Below are 25,182 nucleotides of genomic sequence, written 5' to 3' on the forward strand. Positions count from 1 at the left end.
GACGTTAGTGTATTTTAGACAATGTATATATCGGCAACAGGCTCACAGCGTTATTAGTCAGCGGCAAAACGCTTCTTGATTTCTAGTAGGCGAAATAGTAGGGGATCACTGTTAGTTTCCTAGAATTAAACTACTATTAAACAACTATTTTTGTTAACTATATGGATGAAAATTAAACGTTTTGGCGGGAGAAATGTCTGTGACGTCACTATCGTATTTTTCTAAACTATAAGTTAAAAACTGTTCGTGTGATAAGCTTGAAATATTACAAGGACCCTCTTTCGAATATAAACTAGTACCTCTGATAATTATATACATTTTATTTCAAATTAAGACCTAGTAGAGAACGAGTTTTAAAGACTGTTGTTGTAACAAAGTGGCAATAGATGGCGCCAGCGCTACCAACATCATCGCGGTAGTCTCTAGTGGTTTAGGAATTTGATCTATGGTAAAAAAAAGGCAGTCGTAAGCTATTATTACGATGAATAATAAAACCATACACCAAAGCTCGCTTCCGAGAAGTCGTGTGCATTTTAAGTTCGAATCACTTCGGTGATCACAAAAACTTTATAGTGAAATACAAAATTTGAATATTTAATGAATGTTTTGTATGTACTAAAGTTAATATATATTATCGACAGAGCTAACTAGTGTTTCTATTAGATTTCGGAAAGCTAATAAGGCATGTTTGAAATTGTAGAGTATAGAGTTCTAGCAGTTGATGCGTTTTTAAAAGTTATTGACGTCACAGCCGTAGCTTCCGTAATGGTTGTCATGAAAACTCACGTTTTTTCTCAATAGACGTTTAACATTGGTGACGTCGCAGGGTTTCAAGCTGCTGGCACTCTATTCATATGTTTGGAAAGAGATAGGGTATGTTTGAAATTGCGTTATTCAATATAATTTTTATGTTGATTCGCAAAGTCGTGCAGTCAAATAAAATTAAAGCTGTTATCTTATAATGATATTTTCGCTACTGACATGTGTGCTAAAGAAAATACCTGATTATACTTGTACTGTTAAAAACAGTTATTTCTTACTTGTACTGTTAAAAACAGATCTTTCTTACTTGTACTGTTAAAAACAGATCTTTCTTACTTGTACTGTTAAAAACAGATCTTTCTTACTTGTACTGTTAAAAACAGATCTTTCTTACTTGTACTGTTAAAAACAGATCTTTCTTACTTGTACTGTTGAAAACAGATCTTTCTTACTTGTACTGTTAAAAACAGATCTTTCTTACTTGTACTGTTAAAAACAGATCTTTCTTACTTGTACTGTTGAAAACAGATCTTTCTTACTTGTACTGTTAAAAACAGATCTTTCTTACTTGTACTGTTAAAAACAGATCTTTCTTACTTGTACTGTTAAAAACAGATCTTTCTTACTTGTACTGTTGAAAACAGATCTTTCTTACTTGTACTGTTAAAAACAGATCTTTCTTACTTGTACTGTTGAAAACAGATCTTTCTTACTTGTACTGTTAAAAACAGATCTTTCTTACTTGTACTGTTGAAAACAGATCTTTCTTACTTGTACTGTTGAAAACAGATCTTTCTTACTTGTACTGTTAAAAACAGATCTTTCTTACTTGTACTGTTGAAAACAGATCTTTCTTACTTGTACTGTTGAAAACAGATCTTTCTTACTTGTACTGTTGAAAACAGATCTTTCTTACTTGTACTGTTGAAAACAGATCTTTCTTACTTGTACTGTTGAAAACAGATCTTTCTTACTTGTACTGTTAAAAACAGATCTTTCTTACTTGTACTGTTAAAAACAGATCTTTCTTACTTGTACTGTTGAAAACAGATCTTTCTTACTTGTACTGTTAAAAACAGTTATTTCTTACTTGTACTGTTAAAAACAGATCTTTCTTACTTGTACTGTTAAAAACAGATCTTTCTTACTTGTACTGTTAAAAACAGATCTTTCTTACTTGTACTGTTAAAAACAGATCTTTCTTACTTGTACTGTTAAAAACAGATCTTTCTTACTTGTACTGTTGAAAACAGATCTTTCTTACTTGTACTGTTAAAAACAGATCTTTCTTACTTGTACTGTTAAAAACAGATCTTTCTTACTTGTACTGTTGAAAACAGATCTTTCTTACTTGTACTGTTAAAAACAGATCTTTCTTACTTGTACTGTTAAAAACAGATCTTTCTTACTTGTACTGTTAAAAACAGATCTTTCTTACTTGTACTGTTGAAAACAGATCTTTCTTACTTGTACTGTTAAAAACAGATCTTTCTTACTTGTACTGTTGAAAACAGATCTTTCTTACTTGTACTGTTAAAAACAGATCTTTCTTACTTGTACTGTTGAAAACAGATCTTTCTTACTTGTACTGTTGAAAACAGATCTTTCTTACTTGTACTGTTAAAAACAGATCTTTCTTACTTGTACTGTTGAAAACAGATCTTTCTTACTTGTACTGTTGAAAACAGATCTTTCTTACTTGTACTGTTGAAAACAGATCTTTCTTACTTGTACTGTTGAAAACAGATCTTTCTTACTTGTACTGTTGAAAACAGATCTTTCTTACTTGTACTGTTAAAAACAGATCTTTCTTACTTGTACTGTTAAAAACAGATCTTTCTTACTTGTACTGTTGAAAACAGATCTTTCTTACTTGTACTGTTAAAAACAGATCTTTCTTACTTGTACTGTTGAAAACAGATCTTTCTTACTTGTACTGTTAAAAACAGATCTTTCTTACTTGTACTGTTGAAAACAGATCTTTCTTACTTGTACTGTTAAAAACAGATCTTTCTTACTTGTACTGTTAAAAACAGATCTTTCTTACTTGTACTGTTAAAAACAGATCTTTCTTACTTGTACTGTTAAAAACAGATCTTTCTTACTTGTACTGTTGAAAACAGATCTTTCTTACTTGTACTGTTAAAAACAGATCTTTCTTACTTGTACTGTTAAAAACAGATCTTTCTTACTTGTACTGTTGAAAACAGATCTTTCTTACTTGTACTGTTAAAAACAGATCTTTCTTACTTGTACTGTTGAAAACAGATCTTTCTTACTTGTACTGTTAAAAACAGATCTTTCTTACTTGCACTGTTAAAAACAGATCTTTCTTACTTGTACTGTTAAAAACAGATCTTTCTTACTTGTACTGTTAAAAACAGATCTTTCTTACTTGTACTGTTAAAAACAGATCTTTCTTACTTGTACTGTTGAAAACAGATCTTTCTTACTTGTACTGTTAAAAACAGATCTTTCTTACTTGTACTGTTAAAAACAGATCTTTCTTACTTGTACTGTTGAAAACAGATCTTTCTTACTTGTACTGTTAAAAACAGATCTTTCTTACTTGTACTGTTAAAAACAGATCTTTCTTACTTGTACTGTTAAAAACAGATCTTTCTTACTTGTACTGTTGAAAACAGATCTTTCTTACTTGTACTGTTAAAAACAGATCTTTCTTACTTGTACTGTTAAAAACAGATCTTTCTTACTTGTACTGTTGAAAACAGATCTTTCTTACTTGTACTGTTAAAAACAGATCTTTCTTACTTGTACTGTTAAAAACAGATCTTTCTTACTTGTACTGTTAAAAACAGATCTTTCTTACTTGTACTGTTAATAACAATTGTTGGTTTTTGTACTGCTAAAGTAACCTCATGGTACTTATACTGTTGGATGGTAGGTGCTAGCCACTTCCAAACATTCTGTACACCGATTACCGAGTGCAGACTTTGGTAAGGCTAGACTGTAATCAGTTTAGTAATCCCTTTAGTACAGTCAAAACTAATGACTTCAACACCGATTACGGGTAGTGATCAGCATCTCATGGTTCCTGTATTGTTACTTGTGCTACTGAAGTCACCTAATTCTAAAGTTACTGTTGAAGACTCGTGACGGTACTTGTACAGTTCAAGACACCTGATGGCACTTCTGGTTTAGCGATCTGATTGTAATTGTTCTACACAAGACGCAATTATGATACTTAATTATAGGATTGAAGACATCTCTTTGTTTTTATACAATAACGTCTTGTATTTTGGAATACACGTTTTTTTACTCTTATTTTATAAGACATGTCTATAAATTTGTTCTTTTGAAAACTCGTCTTCGGAATTAATAAATTTGAAGACACGGACATGATCTAATGGACGCTTCAATAACAGATACTCGGTTTCAACTCCCCTCTCCAAATTCTTCTGTAAAGGAGCTATTTCCGGTCGATCGGTTAAACGGTTAGAATGGCTAGCCAAAAAGTCATATTTAAGCCAATTGGAGACGCGTTTTTGCCCTCATGAGAATTTTGCGTCAGGTAAGAAACGCGTCGGCTCACGTGTATAAGGAACATACTATATAATATATTTTAAGGTAACATATATAATGTTTTTAAAACTAAGTATAAGAAGATAATAATATTATTATTATAATCCTCTTATGGTATAAATAATTAAAATTATATGTAATATTTTTATAATACCAGGCAATTTTAAAGCTTCTCATGGAGGTAGAGTTAATTCATTTCGTATAAAATTATCTTTTGGAAAAAGATGAAAACTCATTCCTTTAGAACTAAACGTATTACTTTCGCATTACGGTATGCAACAAGTGTTTCCTTTTAACCAGGTAACTTTTTGGCATGTTAAGGCTTAGCAATAAACTGATGTTACGTTCGAGAAAGTTTCCAGCTTTCTAATATTTCACCAAGCACTTTATAAATAATAACTTATGAGTCCTGGCTGTCGGAAATATTACTTCTTGGCAATTTCTGGGAAGATGTTTTATTTAAGCGCCTATTTATCAATTCACTTCTGCTTTAAGCGGACGACGAAACTTTTTACGAAGCAAGCTGCATGTTACCTTGACACTAGATTCATTGCGAGAAGATAATCAGGGAAGAATTTCGCATCAGTACATAATAATACCCAAGGCACCACCCTATAGGCCCCAGTCATTTAACGAATTTTATTGCCTTTAATTCCCATGCATTCCTTATTTATCTAAGTCAATATTATGTTCCGTTGTTCAGTACATACTATAACCAAGGTTAACAATACCACTGTCGATCTGAAAAATAGACGTGGGAAAAGTCTCAGAAAAGGCGTTATGTATTGACAAAAAGGTGTCCTTTCCTGCACGCAACAAGGGACAGATATTGAGAGGATACTGAAATATAATTTCAAGAGGACGCAAATCTGGATTAGTTTCAGTTTTTGTTAACATTAATTTATTTTTAAAAAATATATACAAGTTTTAATCAAGTCTAAAACACCAACAGAAATGGTTTTTAGCAGTTTTACAGTTTTTCTTTTCAGGCTATGTATATGCGCTCTCAATTTCTGTAATAGTCCTGAAACTAGCTTTTACCAGTTTTGTTATTTAACCCCTCGAAGTAGGTCGTAAATTTCTCTAGGTTAATAAGTTGGAAGCTAGGAGCAACAAACACAACACCCCACATAAGGAGAACGCAACCCGTCAAAAGTCGTGGATTTTCTTGCGTACATTTTTCATTGGCTAGACGCTTTAGCGCCTGCTGCCGTCGGAAGGGGAAAATTCGGAAATTGTCTTCCCCCCCGCCCGTAAAACGTTCAGCGTAAAGGCTCCTGACGCTCGTCCAATGAAATTCGTACACAACCCTTCGTTAGCGTGTTTAAAGGCTAGCTGCTTTATCCTTGTGTTTGTTGCTCCTAGTTGGAAGCAACTAAAATTCAAACGCTAACATTGCGAAACTTTTATATATTTTAAAACGAATTCCTAATTACGTTAAAGTTGAAATATTAAATTAATTCTTGAGCCAGTATTAAAAGAGTTAAATATTACCGACCCACGTAAAATGTCTTCCTATATATAGCCTGAAAGGGACCTTGGTAATATCTGTTAAATAAAATATACGTATAACATTTATTACAGTTTCGATAAATGGCAAATAGCAAATGCGCAATATTTTAAAACGTTTTATTTGTGGTTTTAACGTGATATTCAACCGTTCGATTTTAGGAGGCCTTAATCAGCGATCAAAACCCAAACTCCAGCGACCAGAAATGGGACTTGAACGCGATGGAGCGATACATGCGTGAGCACGACCCCGAGACACACATGGCTCTGGGATTCTTGAGTCGCTCCGAGGACGCCAGTTCCTCCACTTCCGGTTCAGAGAGGCCTTCCGTCAGGAGGACTTTCCAACCCAAACCAAGCCGTTTGACCAGTACCAGCTCGGTCCCGGCCAACGGCAACGACGGCGAAAGCGCCGGAGAAGAGAGTAGTCCATCTTGGGGTTCGAGCAGCGCCGGCGACACCCCCTCCTTCGGCACGGACGCCGTGGCTTTCGAATTCGAGAGGAAGTGTTCCACCTTCGACGACATCGGAGCGGCTGACGGTAAGAAATTCGAAATTGGATTTGTCGTTGGGCGAAAGTGACATTTCTATTTCCCGCAGACCCTGTTCTCCAAGTGAAAGGTAGTCAAAGTTCGGACGAGCTGACGGAATTCGACAGGAGGCGACAGTGGCGTAACAGTCGCAAAGGTTCGACCGGAAGTAATTCCGAACAGATTCCGGGTGACGAAAGCGCGGCCGAAAGTAAAAGCCGGAAGTTAACTCGTCTCTTGCGTCGCACCCACAGCGCTGGCTGCTCCAAAGAGGTCCCGTCTTACGCTCTCTTTCTCAAGGACAAAGTGGTGAGCTCAACTTTTCATTTTGCCCGTTTGTTAGAACGTTATTGAATTTTAGCATCAAAGCGACATAATTTCCAACAATATTAATTTTCTACTTAAGCGGGTATTCTTAAGCGGGTATTCTTAAGCGAAGAATTTTTAACGAGCAAAGTTTAATTAGTTAAAAGTTGAGCTAATTCCTCGTAATTATTGCAAACGCGTGACGATTCATTATTTGAATTTCATTTGAAAATCGGGATTTAATTTAAAACTAAAATTATTAATAAGAAGACAACCAAATCCTAATCTCCGAAGTCGCGATTTCGTCAAGAATAATCTCCTCTAACATTCAAGCGTCATTATTGGAAAATGAAGCGTCTAAATTTGGAAGAACATAATATGAAGCTATTGGCGGTAGGCTGAAAACATTTTTTTCATCCATCGCCGGACGACCTTTCCCGGTAATTAGCTGGTTTAAATTCCCAGTAGAGCGAGGCGCGTCGCTATAAATAGCCGCTTCTATAAGCCCCGCGCCTTATATAAAGAGAGGCTTCGATATTACATCTGACAATTCAATCAAAATGAAGGCTAGTTAGCCTTTACCCATCCCCCGTCTTTAATTCGACTATTCTTGGCACGGCGCTTTGGAGCCGCCATTTGAAATCCTTTTAGAAGCTTCCTTGTGTGCCGAGAGAGGTTTGCGCGCACTTCTCTTAATAGATTCCCTCCCCCCCCCTTATCATAAACGACTCTATCTCTCTCTTTCTCCATTCGTGACGTCATTGCCAGGGATACCCGGGGCCCCCGGGGCTGGCGAGTTGCAAAGGGGGCGGATCAGAATTTTAAAGGGTGCGGAACTAACCTACATTAATCAGCTGCCAATTTGAATGACTGCTCGCGTAATTCAATATGATTTTGGTTTCTAAGGGCTAGTTTTCACTAGTCCAATAACGCCACGACGGTTAGGACTTGCGTAAGGTATTTAGTGAAATTTAGTTTTCTTTATAAAATTTTTAGCTGTAACTTAAAGGGGAACGGTCAAGCTTTAACCAGTTAGATAGCCCTATAGCCCATTAAAAACTAAAATTTATGGCGAAAACCGCATCAAAAAATATTGAGTGGTTAATTTTTAATAAAATCATAGACATCCCTAAGGGGACAAGAATACGCTCTGATTTTGAGACCCCATCACAGTCGCTTTGCAGCCAACTGCAAGAGTGCGTATCGATGCTAGGGCCCAAACTGAATAAAGATGGCCGTACTTTAAAAACGGGAGAATTCAAGGTCATTTGAAGCGCTTAGAAGCTTACGTTTGTTCCCCCCTTTTTCAATAACAGAGCGTCAGTGAGAGAAACAACGACGTTAATGCAGTGGAAGCTAGGTGTTTTCTCGTCCCCTTATTGATATATACTGTCTATGATAAAATAAAGAAATTTCGGGAAATCGAAAAGCGCGCGTCCGCCGCGACACCTGGTGAGACAGAAAAACAACGTAAAAGCGCGCGCTGCTGAAGACGCAAAAAATATGTTCCAGTTATAAGAGACCTAAGCCTAAATTGCGCGATTTTAAAAGTTAGGATAGTTCGCAAATCACTCATACGGGGTTAGGGGCGCTGGCGGCAGCCCCTAAGATGGCGGCGAAAATTCAAACCCAAACACCTGGCGTTATTTTTCGTTTCAACTTTTTGGGCCAAAAGCTATTTTTTCAAGACAAAAAAAGGTACGTGTTAGTATATTGAACGTCTTGTTAATCTTTTGATACGGAAATAAGGCCATATTTGGAAAAGCTTGGCCGTTCCCCATTAAACCGTTGTAATTTATTTTAAAAAGGAACAGTTACTTCCTGTAGGTTTAACCTTGTAATAAATAACGTACCGTTTTCTATCTAATGGATTTAGATTGAACCCGACCTTTGGAGAACTTCACCTTTAAGCCTTCGCTAATAAAGCTGCAAAAATAGGATAAACTCTCAGTTTCGAGTTGTTCCGCTAACTCGATACCTGTTCGTGAAAGCGCCCGTGGGTTTAATCCCAAAACGTAGAAGGACTTCCTCGATTTGCCCCGAACCAACTCGTAAAAGGGGAGAATTGGGGAAGTAGTGGACGTGTCGCGGCTCTCTTAGTCGCGAGTTAAAGGCGTTTGACCCTTCGTCCGAGAACTTAATAAGAGGGGCTTGAGGGAAGGGAGTCGTACCATGACCAATGACCTCTAACTAGCTGTAAGGTATCTAGCTTCCCTGGTCATTCGACGAGGGGAGCGACCTCTAAAACCTCCTTGTTTAACTTTGATTTAGTTTTGTTTCGTTTTCCTTCCGCCGGAAAGACTATCGTCTTTTCGTTTTTACATCCGCGCTTTTATCTTTACTTAGTCTCGGTTCGGTTGACGTGAGACTGCGTTTACCTTTTTAAAAGCGTACCATCTTTTAAAAGTCTTTAAATATTCTATATTTAATATTTCTCAGAAGAGAGTTGGTTGACCTCTCGCGCAATTTCTTTTTTTTTATATTTAATTTCTTTCAAATTTGAAGCGTAGTTTGAAAATAATCGGAACCGCGTGATAAATTGCTAAAATATTACTACGGAAGACTATTTATAAACTTTTAATACTCAGAAGTAAATGAACCGAAGTTATCGAAATAGCGCTCAGAATCCTTATGAAAATTAAGAGAAAATCGAGTTAAATAAAAGCTTATTTCCATCCCCGTCTTTTGACGCGATAAATTGCACTTGGGAATTGTGGGTATAGCTATCTCTATGTATGAAAAATGGTTTCATAAAAACAAAAACGTTTTTATTTCGTCCTAGGAGCGCTCAAAATTTCAAATTCGAGGTCAAAAAGTAACTTCATAAGGAAAACGCCCCAACATGGGGAGTATAGCAGTCTGATAAATTCGGTTCATTTACTTTTGTCAGTATCGACCTCATTTTCGAATGTTGTAGATCAAAATAGGCCAGTCGCCTGTAGAAGTGTTCCAGCCTCAGTACACCGGTGTACAGGGTTAAGCCGACATTTGGGACGCTTAAGAATTACCTAACAGTTCAGTCGAAGGTGGGGAAATCGCCACCTTTCCGCCGAACGAGCTATCCTGTCATATTGTTTTCGTCCGCTAGCTTTATCGCCACGGGGATGAGGTTAAAATAACAAAACATAAACCAACGCATTTCCGGAAGTAGTCTGTGTTTACCTTTTCTCACGTCCCACAGGCGAGTTCCCTAGTGATCCAAAAAAGTGAGATACCAACATTTTACTTCGGTGGGGGTATTTTTTTTTAACTGAGTTAGTCTCCTAGGATCCGCGTAGAGAAATTACGGATACATATACTATGGTAATTTCTTGTTTAAAAAACAGAGTTAAGCCTTTCCCCGCCTTCGACTGGTGAATTTATTATTACGAAGTCTCGCCGCTTAGAAATGGACGGATATTTTCGGTGTCAACGAACTTTCAACGGTAACCACCAGGGGTCGTTTCCCGTCTCTCTCATCCCATTTCTTCGCGAAGAAACTGAAAATCTAATAAAATTCGTGAAACCTTTTCGATATAAACGTTAAGATGGATTTTGTTGCGGGTTTCACTTTCGAATAAGTATTAATAAAAAGGTAACACGTAGTTTCTAGGGAGAAGTCGGTGAATCTATGTATTATTACTCTAATAATAATAATAATAACAATATTAATAAAAATAATAATAAGCTACGTTTATAACCTGCATTACAACAGGGCCTGATTCCCTTTTCACGGCGGGAAGGGTTGTGGCTAATCCGGTCACAGCCAAAAGCTGGTATCGAATCCTGGCTCCCAGGGGCGTAGGAACAAGGTGGGGGGACAAGGGGGGCAATGCCCCTGCCTAGAATTTTGCTAGGAGGGGCAACTAATGTTATTGCCCCCTCCAACTGGCTCAAATTATCATTTTAAAAGCATATACAGCTTATAGAACCTCAACTGTGTTTAAATTTCAGTCTTTTCCCGCCAATGTATATAGTAGTAAAATATACACATGCATTCGGAGAAGCTACACTAAATTAAAAATTCAAAACCATTCTCCAGACCCCTTTTCGTTTATCTTTGCCCCCTCCAACTTCTAGAACGTTCCTACGCCCCTGCTGGCCACTTTTGCTGCGAGGTGAAAGTGTTAACCACTATAATAATAGCTAGGCTAATACCCAAGACGTGGTACCACCTTAGGCCTAAGTTAGCCAGCGACTTCTAATGCCTCTCACAGGCCTACTACTAAAGTTGAACAAAAACAAATTAATTTTAATTATCCGCTTCTATTCTACGTTCTTCTTCGCCTGAAATTAAAAGTTCCGTGTTTATTCCAGTCCGCGAAATGTGCCGTTTTGAATTAATTTGTCTTATTTTAGATTTTAATGAATAATCATTCATCATTCTTGAAAAGGTGTTACTAGGCCACATAAACAAAGCGGGTAATTAACCTCAACACAATTCCGTACATGGTTTTTGCATTGTCATAGCTTTCTTATTTCAGTTCCCCCATCATTGCCTAGCTCCGCCCCAATTTTTCACCGTGCTAATAAACAATTTGCTCACGTATTTTTGGATGACTAATTTGTCAATTTATGTCGTTAACCCATAGATATAAGAAATGTATATAAAGGTCTAGATAAATTTCGGGGCGTCTAAGCCTAACATAAAATACGGAATTGACACCTAGCAGACACCGAGGAAGGCACGTGACCAAGAGCGCGAGCTCTCTTAGCATTTTAGTACTAAGTGCTTGACCTTTCCGCAGGCCGTAGTCTTTAGACACCATCTGTTGGTGACTTTTAGTATAATTTTAAGCAGAAGACAATGGCTCTCGCGACGATAGCACGAGCTTTCTTACCGATAGATAGCGCCTTATAAGGATAGCCTGCAGAAATTACGCGTTTCTGCTAGCTGTCACCTCCGTATTCACTCCCTTGGAAATATTTTATCTAGACCTTTATATACGTTTACTATATCTATGCGTTAACCCGTCAAACATTAGTTCTATCATATAGCGCTTTTCCTATCTGGATTTGCATACGTGTAAGTTGAACTTCAACATTTGTAGCTTTGTTTACCGACATCGAGTCGTTTTGAGCACTTAGGGAAGTTTCACACGCCATTTTTTTAAACAATTTCTTCAAATAGTATTAACCATAAGTGTAACACTTCCAATTCTTCACATGCAAAAGTTTTACTGACAAGGAGACATCCCGAGGTGTTTATCCCCGATTTTTTTCAAACTCGGGGGTTAAGTAGACGTTCATGTACCTTGAAAGCTTCTAAAGGGAAAAGTTTCAATGGCCATTCGTTTTGCCATGGCAACCAAAAATGTTTTTCACAAATCAAGTTAAAACTTTCTCAACGTAAAATTGCATGGGAAAATCTCAAGACCGCATTACGGGCTTCATTGACGTTTTGGGTCCGCTCGCTAACGCGTCACACGTAGCCTTTGACAGCGCCTCGCTAGGGGGATATTTTCTTCTTGTAATGACGTCACTCCGTTACTATTTCTCAGTAAAATATTACAAACTTATGGAACGATATTATAGACTTTTGTATTAACTAATAATAAGAAATTTCCAATATATCACGTCGCGACGCCAGTTATTACGGGAAAAAAACCTTTTATTTCCTTCCGGTGTATGAGAACGGTACACATGCACCCCCGCAATTTCCTTGGTCCGCTCACAAAAAGGCAGACTGAATTGCACTTTTGGGTCTTCCTCGTCTGGCCCCAATTCGCTTCTCTTCCTCTGCATTTCTCTTTGACCGATAGAAAGCGTGTACACATTTTCCGAAGCCTCGGTTATATTTACACCCGGCTATTTTTCATATCAAATATTGAAAAGTTTTTGGGAACGCATAACGTGGTATTCGCGGTAACATGCCTTTTTTCAAAACGCAAAATGTGAAATGCAAAATACTTTCTCCATAACTCAAAATGTAAAATGCAAAATACTTTCTCCATAACTCAAAATGTAAAATGCAAAATACTTTCTCCATAACTCAAAATGTAAAATGCAAAATACTTTCTCCATAACTCAAAATGCAAAATACTTTCTCCATAACTCAAAATGCAAAATACTTTCTCCATAACTCAAAATGCAAAATACTTTCTCCATAACTCAAAATGCAAAATACTTTCTCCATAACTCAAAATGTAAAATGCAAAATACTTTCTCCATAACTCAAAATGTAAAATTCAAAATACTTTCTCCATAACTCAAAATGCAAAATACTTTCTCCATAACTCAAAATGTAAAATGCAAAATACTTTCTCCATAACTCAAAATGTAAAATGCAAAATACTTTCTCCATAACTCAAAATGAAAAATACTTTCTCCATAACTCAAAATGTAAAATGCAAAATACTTTCTCCATAACTCAAAATGTAAAATGCAAAATACTTTCTCCATAACTCAAAATGTAAAATGCAAAATACTTTCTCCATAACTCAAAATGTAAAATGCAAAATACTTTCTCCATAACTCAAAATGTAAAATGCAAAATACTTCCTCCATAACTCAAAATGCAAAATACTTTCTCCATAACTCAAAATGCAATATACAAAATGCATTTTGAAAATTGGTTTTTCTAAATTCAAAATGTAAAATGTAAAATGGTTTTTGCAGCTCAAAATTAAAATACTAAATGCATTTTGAAAACCATTTTCAAAATGCAAAATGTTTTTACAAATTCACAGTTAGTTTGTAATTATTAATAATTAGACAGTTTTGGAAGAAAACATAGTGATGGGTGAAATAATAATAATACCCAAGGCATCACCTTAGGCCCAAGTCATCTAGCTTCTTATAATGCCTTTAAACAGGTGGCCGGGTTTCAACGCGTAGGAGGGTGGTGGCAAACCCCGCATGCCACGCGAGCCATCAGCTCCCTCCACTAACTATTACCGTTAACCTCTAAACGTTTTTATGGTAAGGGGAAACTGAAGAACTCGAGGGAAAACCCCTTAAACCAGTGGGGAGAGAACTCGCAAACTCAACGCGGAAGGAGCTGTTCCGAGTTTCCACCCAGTGCCACAAGCTGAACTCGAACCAGGCGCGTATTAACCATTAGGCAAAGTAGGCACATGCCTAGGGCGCCATTTTTCTAGGGGCGCCAAAACTCTGATAAAGCCCCACGGTCCATGTACTTGGCTTGCCCCTACTCGAAATAACGCCGAAAAGATTTGGGGAAACTAAAATATATATATTTATTTTTTAAAAACCGATACGCCCCTCCTTAGCTGACCAATACCAAGGGGCGCCAAATTTTTCTGTGCCTAAAGCGCCGAAAGGGTTAATCCGCCCCTGACTCGAACCCGGCTACTCTTCCTGCGAGGCGAAAGCGCTAACCACCCCACCACCCCACTACAATTAGCAAAAATGACCACCGTACTGACCAATCCAATTTTAGTTTAGCTTAGGGCGCTCTATTGTCTACAAATATTCTACAACCAAGGACGATAATATTCTACCCAGTTTGGTTGAAAGTAAAAAGATTAATTACCAAGAATGTTATTAACTTTTCTAAAGTGCTTAGATTTTTTACATATTTTTTGCCCGTCTTATTAGGGGTTTTTAACCTCTCCGATTGAACTTGTTCACGGAGAGGTATTGCCTTCGCCGTGTTTGTCTGTGTGTGGGACTGTGTTCGCAGTTGACGTCACGAGGCAAAGTGTTAGAACTGTGTTCGCAGTTGGCAACCCGGGCAAAGTGTTATCATTGTGTTCGCAGTTTCCAGAGACGTAGGAAAGGCAACTTTTATTACCGCTCTAATTACGTGATCTGAGATATTGCAGTCGCCCTGGGTGTATTCGTGCGTTGTGTTGGAGTTGTTTGGATTGTGCTGTTGATTATTACTTTGTTTTGACGTTAAAGACGGACAGAGTGCTGAGGCCAATAGCTGAGGCCAATAGCATCGGTTGGTATTCAAACCTGGGTCACTCGCGTATCAGGCGCGTGTTCAACCATTGAACCAAAAAAAAATTATTACTTAGTTGAGAAATTCAGGAATACAAACCGATTGAATGTAAGCCAAAAAAAAATTAATCTTGGGTGGAAAAGAATACATTTGTGCCGGACAGGAATCGAACCCGGTTCTAATAAATGGCAGGCAACTGTTTTTTTACTAAGCCACCGATGAAACTGGGTGAAAACTCGGAGTTACTCCTTCCGCGTTGAGTTTGCAAGTTCTCTCCCCAGTGGTTTAAGGGGTTTTCCCCCGAGCTCTTCGGTTTCCCCTTCCATAAAAACTTGTCGAGGTTAACGGTAATAGTTAATGTAGGGAGCTGTTAGCTCGCGTGGCATGCAAGGCTTGCCACCACCCTCCTACGCATTGTAACCCGGCCACCTGAATTAAGGGCTTTAAAAGTCGCTCGATGACTTAGGCCTAGGGTGGTGCCTTCGGTATTAGCCTAGCTGATTATTATTATGGTTTGCCAATTTATAATAATTTCAGAAATAGTAGCGCGTGTAATATAATCGAAAAAGATGTTTTCGAAAAACCTCACTTAAAACCGAGTATAGTTTGACTATGCGTGAATTTAAATAAAGCACGAGAGAATTGTCCGCTTAAGCAACGTACGAGAAGAGGTACTATTTTCGTTTTCCAACTTGTTTTATAATCCATTCAGTGTTCAATGACATTTTCCACTCATTATTTTTGATTAGAGGTTCGAACTCTGCCAAGTTCAACGTCCCCCCCCCTTCCTCGAAATACGTATACTTTGAAGTTCACGGTAAACAAATTCCTAAATATAATAACGAAACTACTTATTTTTTTCGAGAGATGCGCTTTAAATAATCAAATATCGGAATATCCCATAAGATGGCCTTCAAATGTCCTTAGAAGGCCCGTAGTGTGCTTGGTAGACAAAGGTTTACCAGATGGCACCTAGGAGCAACAAACACAAGGAGAACGCAGCTAGCTTTTAAACACGCGAACGCAGTGTTGTGTACAAATTTCATTGGACGAGCCTTTACGCTGATCGTTTTACGGGCGGGGGTAGGGGAATACAATTTCCTAATTTTCCCCTTCCGACGGCAGCAGGCGCTAAAGCGTCTAACCAATGAAAATTGTACACAAGAAAATCCACGACTTTTGACGGGTTGCGTTCTCCTTGTGTGGGCTGCTGTGTTTGTTGCTCCAAGATGGCACGGTCAGAAATTTTAAATAGGTGTTTCTATAAAATACGGGAGGTCATGTGACAATGTTTCATCTACGTCACTTAGATAGCACGCGCTGCAGTCGCTAGACCCTTCGGAATCTGAAACACGGGTGCAAAACTCGCGTGCAAGTAAAGTAATTAAATAACTTGCGCTCGTGACGCCGATAAAAACATTTTATACTTTTAATTTTTATGGTTTTATTTTATAGACTTTTCTTCATAGATTTTTTTTTAAAACATAATTTGCAATACTGTTATAAATTTATTTGGTAATAATTTTGAAACTATTTATTCCCATACAGCTGAAACGTTAAATTGGCGCCATCTAGAATCAATAAAATCGTTAAAATTGAACCTCTAATGACCCTGTAAGCAATTTGGTAATCGCATTAGCTGTTTAAACAAAACTCGGCGTAACTGTCTTGGATTCACGTGCCTGCTTTTCACGTGTCCGTTTTTCACGTGTCGTAAAAAGTATCTATTCCTTATTGGCGAAAGTACTTGAAACAAAGAACAAATAACGAACAAAGTAGATAAATTGGATGAATCGAATACCTATCGACCGTCCATTATTTCATCCGTAGACGCGTTATTTTGCTCTGACCATCTCGGGTGACGTGTCGTATTGGTTAGCTGACAACCTTGCTGACGCTATCGCGTTATCTTTGAGTGACGTTACGGTCGAAGGAGGGGGAAGAGGTAAATTTGGCGACAATACGACTTATAAAGATACTAGACGGACTTTAGTGGTGACCCTTTATTTAGCGTTACACAATTCAAGCAAGAGGGTTTATCGGTGATTGAGTTACCGGCACGCAATAAGGCCATTTCGCCAATACTCCCACAATTTTCATTCCTTTTCGATTGAAAAAAATCCTAAAAGATCGATCTCATCTAGCACCGTTATTAAAGGCGTAATCCCCGTCATATTAACGTATCGTTAACTAACGGATGAGGTTGGTTTTCCCGGAGGTATAGTTTTGGCCACCCGAAAGATGACAAAGACGAAAAATATCAAAACCCCGAAATGAGCTTATTTTCCGAAATCGGCCGACTCCGGCTCGTTATTTCTACTTGACGTCGATTGTTGGTTTTTTCTCGTTAAGATCAGAATTGTACCCGTGTCACTAAGGCGCTCTGTCCTTACGTGATCGCTGGCATATCGCGAGATAATTCATCAGTGTTTGCTCACGTTTTTATCGCGGAATGGTGGTAGTCGTCAATAAAAACTCGATAACGATCCGGATTACCCGTGCCATACACGAGATTTCATTCAATTGGGTAAAAGCAAAAGTGACATAATTACCATAAGTGCGTCAATCGGAGCTATTTCTTAATGAATGTTACGAGCGAAATACAAGTTGGGAGGGGAGAAGGGAAAGTAGGCCTTGGGGAGGGAAGGAAGTTAAAACCAACAAATAACGCCTCCTAGTGAAGAACGGAGGAACTAAGTAGCGCTGGTCAAAGTTAGTGTATTTTTTGATTTTTCGTCGTTCTGTGGAGATGCTATCGCCATCTACCTACGATATAGTACCATAGACAAAAAAAAGATCCAGAAAGGCGACATTAAATAGTCTTTTATGTGGTCGATCGGGAGTCGAGCATTCATTAAAACTTTAGCATACGAAAGTACAGGGATTGTCACACTTTTGGTAATTATGTCACTTTTGGTAAAAGTAATGATGGTAATTTATTAAATGTCATACGCGAGCGCGGGGTTAGAGATAGCCACTAGTGGATTAGTGCCGTATGACGTCATCTAGGAAATCCTACTTGAATATCTTCATGCACGTGCGTTCAGCGTGATATATCTTTATTCAATTTCCACATTGGATTTAAACTTTATAAAAAAGGGTATTAAAACAAGTTGGCAAGCCAAAATATACCTCACCTGTCGTGCAGTAGGGGTCTGGTTCGAATACCGCCCGACACTAACGCAAATTGAAAAATAATTATACAACACCCAATGACAAAAAGACGGCTCTTTTGGAAAAAGCTTTTCCCTAATTCCAAGAAACTGCGAACGCAGTGATTACATTTAGCCCCGAAAACGCGTACGCGTTCGCAGCCCAGACAGACAGACCCACAGACAGACACGGTGATTGTAAAACCCCTCTTAGGGGACATAGTCCCCTCGGAGAGCTAAACACTACAGTAGTATTCAACGTACATACACTTTTCTTAGTCCAAAACGGCACAGTATACTTTTCAACCTTCAAAAATTTTATAGTTCACAACGGCAAAATTTATTTTACAAAACTATTCTAGCTTAAAACCTTTAAAATATGTTCTAAAACCATTACCATAGGTAGAGTTTTTAAATTTTTAATGAACATTCACCATTATCTTATTTTTATCAAAATCTATAATAGGTAGAGTTTTTAAACTTTTAGGGAACATTCACCATTATCTTATTTTTATCAAAATCTATAATAGGTAGAGTTTTTAAACTTTTAGGGAACATTCACCATTATCTTATTTTTATCAAAATCTATAATAGGTAGAGTTTTTAAATTTTTGATGAACATTCACCATTATCTTATTTTTATCAAAATCTATAATAGGTAGAGTTTTTAAACTTTTAGGGAACATTCACCATTATCTTATTTTTATCAAAATCTATAATAGGTAGAGTTTTTAAACTTTTAGGGAACATTCACCATTATCTTATTTTTATCAAAATCTATAATAGGTAGAGTTTTTAAACTTTTAGGGAACATTCACCATTATCTTATTTTTATCAAAATCTATAATAGGTAGAGTTTTTAAACTTTTAGGGAACATTCACCATTATCTTATTTTTATCAAAATCTATAATAGGTAGAGTTTTTAAACTTTTAGGGAACATTCACCATTATCTTATTTTTATCAAAATCTATAATAGGTAGAGTTTTTAAACTTTTAGGGAAAATTCACCATTATCTTATTTTTATCAAAATCTATAATAGGTAGAGTTTTTAAACTTTTAGGGAACATTCACCATTATCTTATTTTTATCAAAATCTATAATAGGTAGAGTTTTTAAATTTTTGATGAACATTCACCATTATCTTATTTTTATCAAAATCTATAATAGGTAGAGTTTTTAAACTTTTAGGGAACATTCACCATTATCTTATTTTTATCAAAATCTATAATAGGTAGAGTTTTTAAATTTTTGATGAACATTCACCATTATCTTATTTTTATCAAAATCTATAATAGGTAGAGTTTTTAAACTTTTAGGGAACATTCACCATTATCTTATTTTTATCAAAATCTATAATAGGTAGAGTTTTTAAACTTTTAGGGAACATTCACCATTATCTTATTTTTATCAAAATCTATAATAGGTAGAGTTTTTAAACTTTTAGGGAACATTCACCATTATCTTATTTTTATCAAAATCTATAATAGGTAGAGTTTTTAAACTTTTAGGGAACATTCACCATTATCTTATTTTTATCAAAATCTATAATAGGTAGAGTTTTTAAACTTTTAGGGAACATTCACCATTATCTTATTTTTATCAAAATCTATAATAGGTAGAGTTTTTAAACTTTTAGGGAACATTCACCATTATCTTATTTTTATCAAAATCTATAATAGGTAGAGTTTTTAAATTTTTGATGAACATTCACCATTATCTTATTTTTATCAAAATCTATAATAGGTAGAGTTTTTAAACTTTTAGGGAACATTCACCATTATCTTATTTTTATCAAAATCTTTAATAGGTAGAGTTTTTAAATTGTTAGGGAACGTTCACCATTATCTTATTTTTATCAAAATCTATAATAGGTAGAGTTTTTAAACTTTTAGGGAACATTCACCATTATCTTATTTTTATCAAAATCTTTAATAGGTAGAGTTTTTAAATTGTTAGGGAACGTTCACCATTATCTTATTTTTATCAAAATCTATCATACATTTTTAGGGAATATTCTATTTTCTAATTTTCAGAATTTTATTTTTTGACCGAACTTACGTTTTCAGGTATGGTGGATAACTTTCTCATTGAAAGGTTTCGTCTAACACTTACCGCTCAAAAAAAAATTGAAAAACATGAAAATCTTTCTAGAATTTTCTGAAAATTAGAAATTAGAACGAAAACCCGGAAAATTTTAAAACTCTACCACCTAATATAGATTTTGAGAAAAATTCGATGTCAGAGCAAAATCAGACGCCCAATATTTACGTCTAAAAAACCAACGAAATTACATTTATAAAAGTGGGCCGTTTTTAGTTTTAAAAAAAGTGTGCCGTTTTGGGTTATGAAAAAGTGTCGTTTTAGGCCATTATTTTATAAAAGTGTGCCGTTTTGTCGTAACGACTTCAAATTAGACTTGGAAAAAATGGCCAAATTAAGTTTTTTTAAGGCAGTTTATATATTATCGCTTCTCTAATCACTAACCGAATATAAGCTCCAGATTCGGTTATCTGTTTACAATTTTAGTGGTAAAAATAACGTTCGAGAAAACCTTGTGCTGTTGTCTTTTTCGGCATTGACACGACTCCGTCTGTCAATATAAATATTAGACAGTCAGAGAGAAAAATAAGCATTTTTACGATTCATTACTTCGTCGCGGACATATCTTCACTCTTCAGTCGCCTTCACGCCTATTTCGTTATCATCTCTTTGCTTTACTTTATGATAAAATTGTCGGTCATCCGATACGTTCCGAATTAAAACTCTCGAAGCCCTCCGTGGGCAGCGCTTTGAGCGACTATGAGTAAGATGGTGCCGTGGATAACATTCGCCCTGTTTCGGGCATTTTTCTACGCGGATGTGGCGTGTCCTTTTTCGCGTATGGTAGGGCGCTGTCTTAGTAAATTGTACCGTTAAAGGCGGGGACTTTAGTTCGGTGAAACCGAGGGTAATTGAACTATGTTCTACAGTTTCCCACTCTACGAAGAGTTGTCCAAATATTTTCACGGATGGAAAATTGACGCCTTCAGTCAATGGCGTCCATTTGTTTCTAGTTTTGGTTCGGCGCGGCTTAAACTGGTTCCCAACTGGTTTAAAATTAAACTATTTTTCTAATGCCCAAAAATTGTCCGTAATATTTAACCCTCGTAGATTTAGTTTCTCCTTTTGACGGATGTGGATTTAATTTCGCTCGACTGTTCTCTTTATTTTAATCGCGGGATTCTATTCCTTACGGTTCCATAACCGTTTCATTCTCGACCTAAAATCAGCGTAGCCACTTGCCAGATAGCCAAAATCAAATTATAGGCCCAAGGACTAAAAATTATAGATTTCCAGTTCCAATTATAGGACACATTGTATTTGGCGGTAGTTTCGATATTGCATCGGATATCCCACTGATGTTTGATAAAATTTCACTTTCAAATAAACCCATTGACGTATGGTAAAATAAAACCTTTTAGATAAAAACCAATAAAATATTAAAAATAATAAAAACACATTTATTCATCACATTTATTATTAAATTCTTCGACGGTTAACGCTTACAGTAAGAGATTTTCAGATTATAGGATTTATAGGTCATCAATATCGAAAAATCGGAAAAAACGCCCGATATAGTACACTGTTAAAATTATAGGACACCGAAAGTTTTGTGGCAAAATTAAAGATTTTTCCTATAATTATAGGACGTCTGGCAACGCTGCCTAAAATGATGGCGTTTTATTACCAGGCAACATTCGGTCCAATTAAAGTTGAAAACGTTTCTACTCGTTTAGTTCACGTTGAGCAACGAGGACGAGGATCTAACCGCGGAAGTGTTCTAGGTACTTAATAATAGCTCGGCTCTTTCCACTGGCTACTATACGCTTCGTATTCCAAAACGAAGTTATTTATAGCTGTTTGGCAGATTCACTTCAACCTTTTTTATACATATATATTTCACGTCATACCCTTTTTTTCTATCGTGAAATAGACACGGAAGTTCCAATTGAAATAATAGCGAGGTTAAGTAAAGCCCCGTTGACGTTTCAACGGGAATTTCAAATTGCTTTGACACCACTGGAAAGGTCCTCAAAGCACTCTTGGAAGTTTAGCCGTTCACTTTCATAAAACGGGTCTTCATCTATACTTAAACCCCCAGTCTTATATAAAATATTTCTAGCCACTCTATAATCCTTCAGTATTATTCTAAATGTACGCGAATCTTAAGTAAGTTGTCGCGTTAATTAGGGCCCTCTTGACCTTTCATTATACGATAATAGTGAGTGTAGGGAGCTGTTGGCTCGCGTGGCATGCAGGGCTTGCTACCACCCTCCTACGCGTTGTAACCCGGCCACCTGAATTAATGGTTTCAAAAGTCGCTTGATGACTTAGGCCTAAGGTGGTACCATGGGTATTAGCCTAGCTGATTATTATTATACGCAATCCAAAGATCTAAATCTTTCCAAAGTCCTTCAATTTTAATTGATTCTAATTACAAGCGAAACAGGATCCGAATAGAAATAATTTTACAAAGTTTAAAATTTAAAAAGAAGCTGTAAATGTACTCTGTTTTTGGTTACATCTGATAATTTTACATAAATTTTGCCGGAGCTATACTATTCGGCAGAAAAAGAATATAATGTAGTGTTGTAAATCGGAAAATTTCCGGAAAATGACCGAAGTCTTTTTTCAGGAAAATTTTCCGTATTTTTCCGAAAAAAATAAAAATGTTTCCATTCCATGATTAGTCTAATATTGTGGCATTTTCACCTCAATTTTTCGAATATAAAAGTAAAACTAAACGTCAAGACTAGATTAAACTGATTAACAATGTAACACTATTAATGTTTTGTAGTATATTTACTGTTATTAGACATTTTATCTCGATAAAAAGTTTAAAAAAAAATTAAAAACCCTTAAAAAGTTTAAATTTTAATTTTTCCGCAATTCAGAAAATTTTCCGGAAAATTAACAAAACGAATATAATGTTACCTATTAAGTAATTCGATTTACGCACTGAGCTTTATTCCTGACGTAAGATGCGCTCTATTTTTTACCACAATTAAAGTAGAAAATGAGTCCTCCGGTTGAACATTAAGCGATGGAGGTAGTCAGCGGATATCCTACACCTCCCCTGACCCCCCTGTCCTTTCCCCCTTCCCAGTGTGTCTGTTGGAAATGAGATAGTCTTCTTCCTGAAGTTGTTTATTCAGACGCCCAGAGACAATTGCAAAAAAGGAAAACATTATAATGAAAAACGTCTATGTTTGGCATTTTGAGCTTTCACAATAGCGACTCGCGTCAATGGGCTTGCCTGTTTTTACATCAAGAATCTATTAGGGTTAACGGAGAATGTATAGACGCGACTATAGCGTATATTTCCATCTATTATCATGATTGGCGAAAAATATTATTCACCTATACACGTAGACATCTTACTTACATATTCTCTGTCAACTCCAATCGATTCTTGTTTAAACTCATCCAAATTTGACGTACAAAGTTGTGGAAAAATTTCATATAATACGAGACTAATTTTAATTGTCTTTGCCTCGAATTTTGTTCCTTTGGAATAAAAAGTTAGTTGGAAGTGAAGTTCAAGGTGGAGTAAAATAACGTTTTAGCTCTATTATACAAGGTCATATTTAACGTATACTTACTCAGCATTTTTCGTCTGGAGAATATTAAAAAGTTGTTTTGGTATTTTTGTTTATACAGTAAGGATAATAAATATATGTTATAATATTTATTAATTCAACAATTAGCTAGAACTTCCTTCACCGCGAAACTTCTATTGTATACCCTAAACCATTCATTTATAAATTTGATTTTTTAAAGGGGGGGGGAGGATGAAACTGAAAAACTTACATTGTCGACGCCACTGCTTCACCCATCACAACAAAATGTAAACATCCCGATATCACAATATAGATAATTCGTATTGTATAAATTATTTGATTGGAATGTTGTTCGTCATCTAATCGCCAATGAAATCTCTTGACGAGTGGACATGCTAATCTTTATCGAGTGTGACTCACTAATGAAGAGCGTTCGATAAAAGGATGACGAAGCCTGCGTTTATAAAACTTTTCCTTATCAAATTTCCGGAAAACGTATACTGCGTATCTTGAGAAAGTGCTTCCATCTTACGTTCAATAAAATACAGGTTTTTTTCGTGGTTTTTCAGTAATAGTTGATTTTATAAAATGTCTTTTCGCTTGCCCAACTTGTTGAAATGTTGCCCTGGAATAGTTCAGCCAATGCCTAAGAATGATTTCACAAGCTCTTTAGTGGGAGAGAAAACGGATCCACAGCTGAAGCGGAGAGGCAACATTTCAACAAGATGGCCAAGGTTATTTTATAAAAAGAACTATTTCAATTTGCTCGTTAAAGTTGGCGATTATTAACCAATATCCTATTGAAATAATGAAATGCGTCTTTTATTCTTTTCAATATTTTGAATTTTTTGCGTTAAAGTTGGCGATTATTAACCAATATCCTATTGAAATAATGAAATGCGTCTTTTATTCTTTTCAATATTTTGAATTTTCGCGTTAAAGTTGGCGATTATTAACCAATATCCTATTGAAATAATGAAATGCGTCTTTTATTATTTTCAATATTTTGAATTTTTTGCGTTAAAGTTGGCGATTATTAACCAATATCCTATTGAAATAATGAAATGCGTCTTTTATTATTTTCAATATTTTGAATTTTTTGCGTTAAAGTTGGCGATTATTAACCAATATCCTATTGAAATAATGAAATGCGTCTTTTATTCTTTTCAATATTTTGAATTTTTTGCGTTAAAGTTGGCGATTATTAACCAATATCCTATTGAAATAATGAAATGCGTCTTTTATTCTTTTCAATATTTTGAATTTTTTGCGTTAAAGTTGGCGATTATTAACCAATATCCTATTGAAATAATGAAATGCGTCTTTTATTCTTTTCAATATTTAGAATTTTCGCGTTAAAGTTGGCGATTATTAACCAATATCCTATTGAAATAATGAAATGCGTCTTTTATTCTTTTCAATATTTTGAATTTTTTGCGTTAAAGTTGGCGATTATTAACCAATATCCTATTGAAATAATGAAATGCGTCTTTTATTATTTTCAATATTTTGAATTTTTTCCGTTAAAGTTGGCGATTATTAACCAATATCCTATTGAAATAATGAAATGCGTCTTTTATTCTTTTCAATATTTTGAATTTTTTGAGTTAAAGTTGGCGATTATTAACCAATATCCTATTGAAATAATGAAATGCGTCTTTTATTCTTTTCAATATTTTGAATTTTTTCCGTTAAAGTTGGCGATTATTAACCAATATCCTATTGAAATAATGAAATGCGTCTTTTATTCTTTTCAATATTTTGAATTTTTTGCGTTAAAGTTGGCGATTATTAACCAATATCCTATTGAAATAATGAAATGCGTCTTTTATTCTTTTCAATATTTTGAATTTTTTGCGTTAAAGTTGGCGATTATTAACCAATATCCT

The 25,182-nt window shown here is 35.9% G+C and overlaps 1 protein-coding gene across 2 annotated transcripts in view; it reads left to right on the forward strand.

The window, feature by feature from the left end:
* The window catches only part of LOC149935392 (uncharacterized), an 89,112-nt gene that overhangs the window by 49,618 nt on the left and 14,312 nt on the right, over positions 1-25,182 (forward strand). For both annotated transcript variants that reach the window (XM_090154751.1, XM_090154750.1), the window contains exons 2-3: positions 5,977-6,355; positions 6,415-6,653. In XM_090154751.1, coding sequence (XP_090010877.1) covers positions 5,977-6,355; positions 6,415-6,653 — 618 coding nt within the window. The remainder of the gene's footprint in view (positions 1-5,976; positions 6,356-6,414; positions 6,654-25,182) is intronic.

Source organism: Leiobunum rupestre, chromosome 7, assembly GCF_980474605.1.
Source record: "Leiobunum rupestre chromosome 7, qqLeiRupe1.1.hap1, whole genome shotgun sequence".
Taxonomy (NCBI): Eukaryota; Metazoa; Arthropoda; class Arachnida; order Opiliones; family Sclerosomatidae; genus Leiobunum; species Leiobunum rupestre.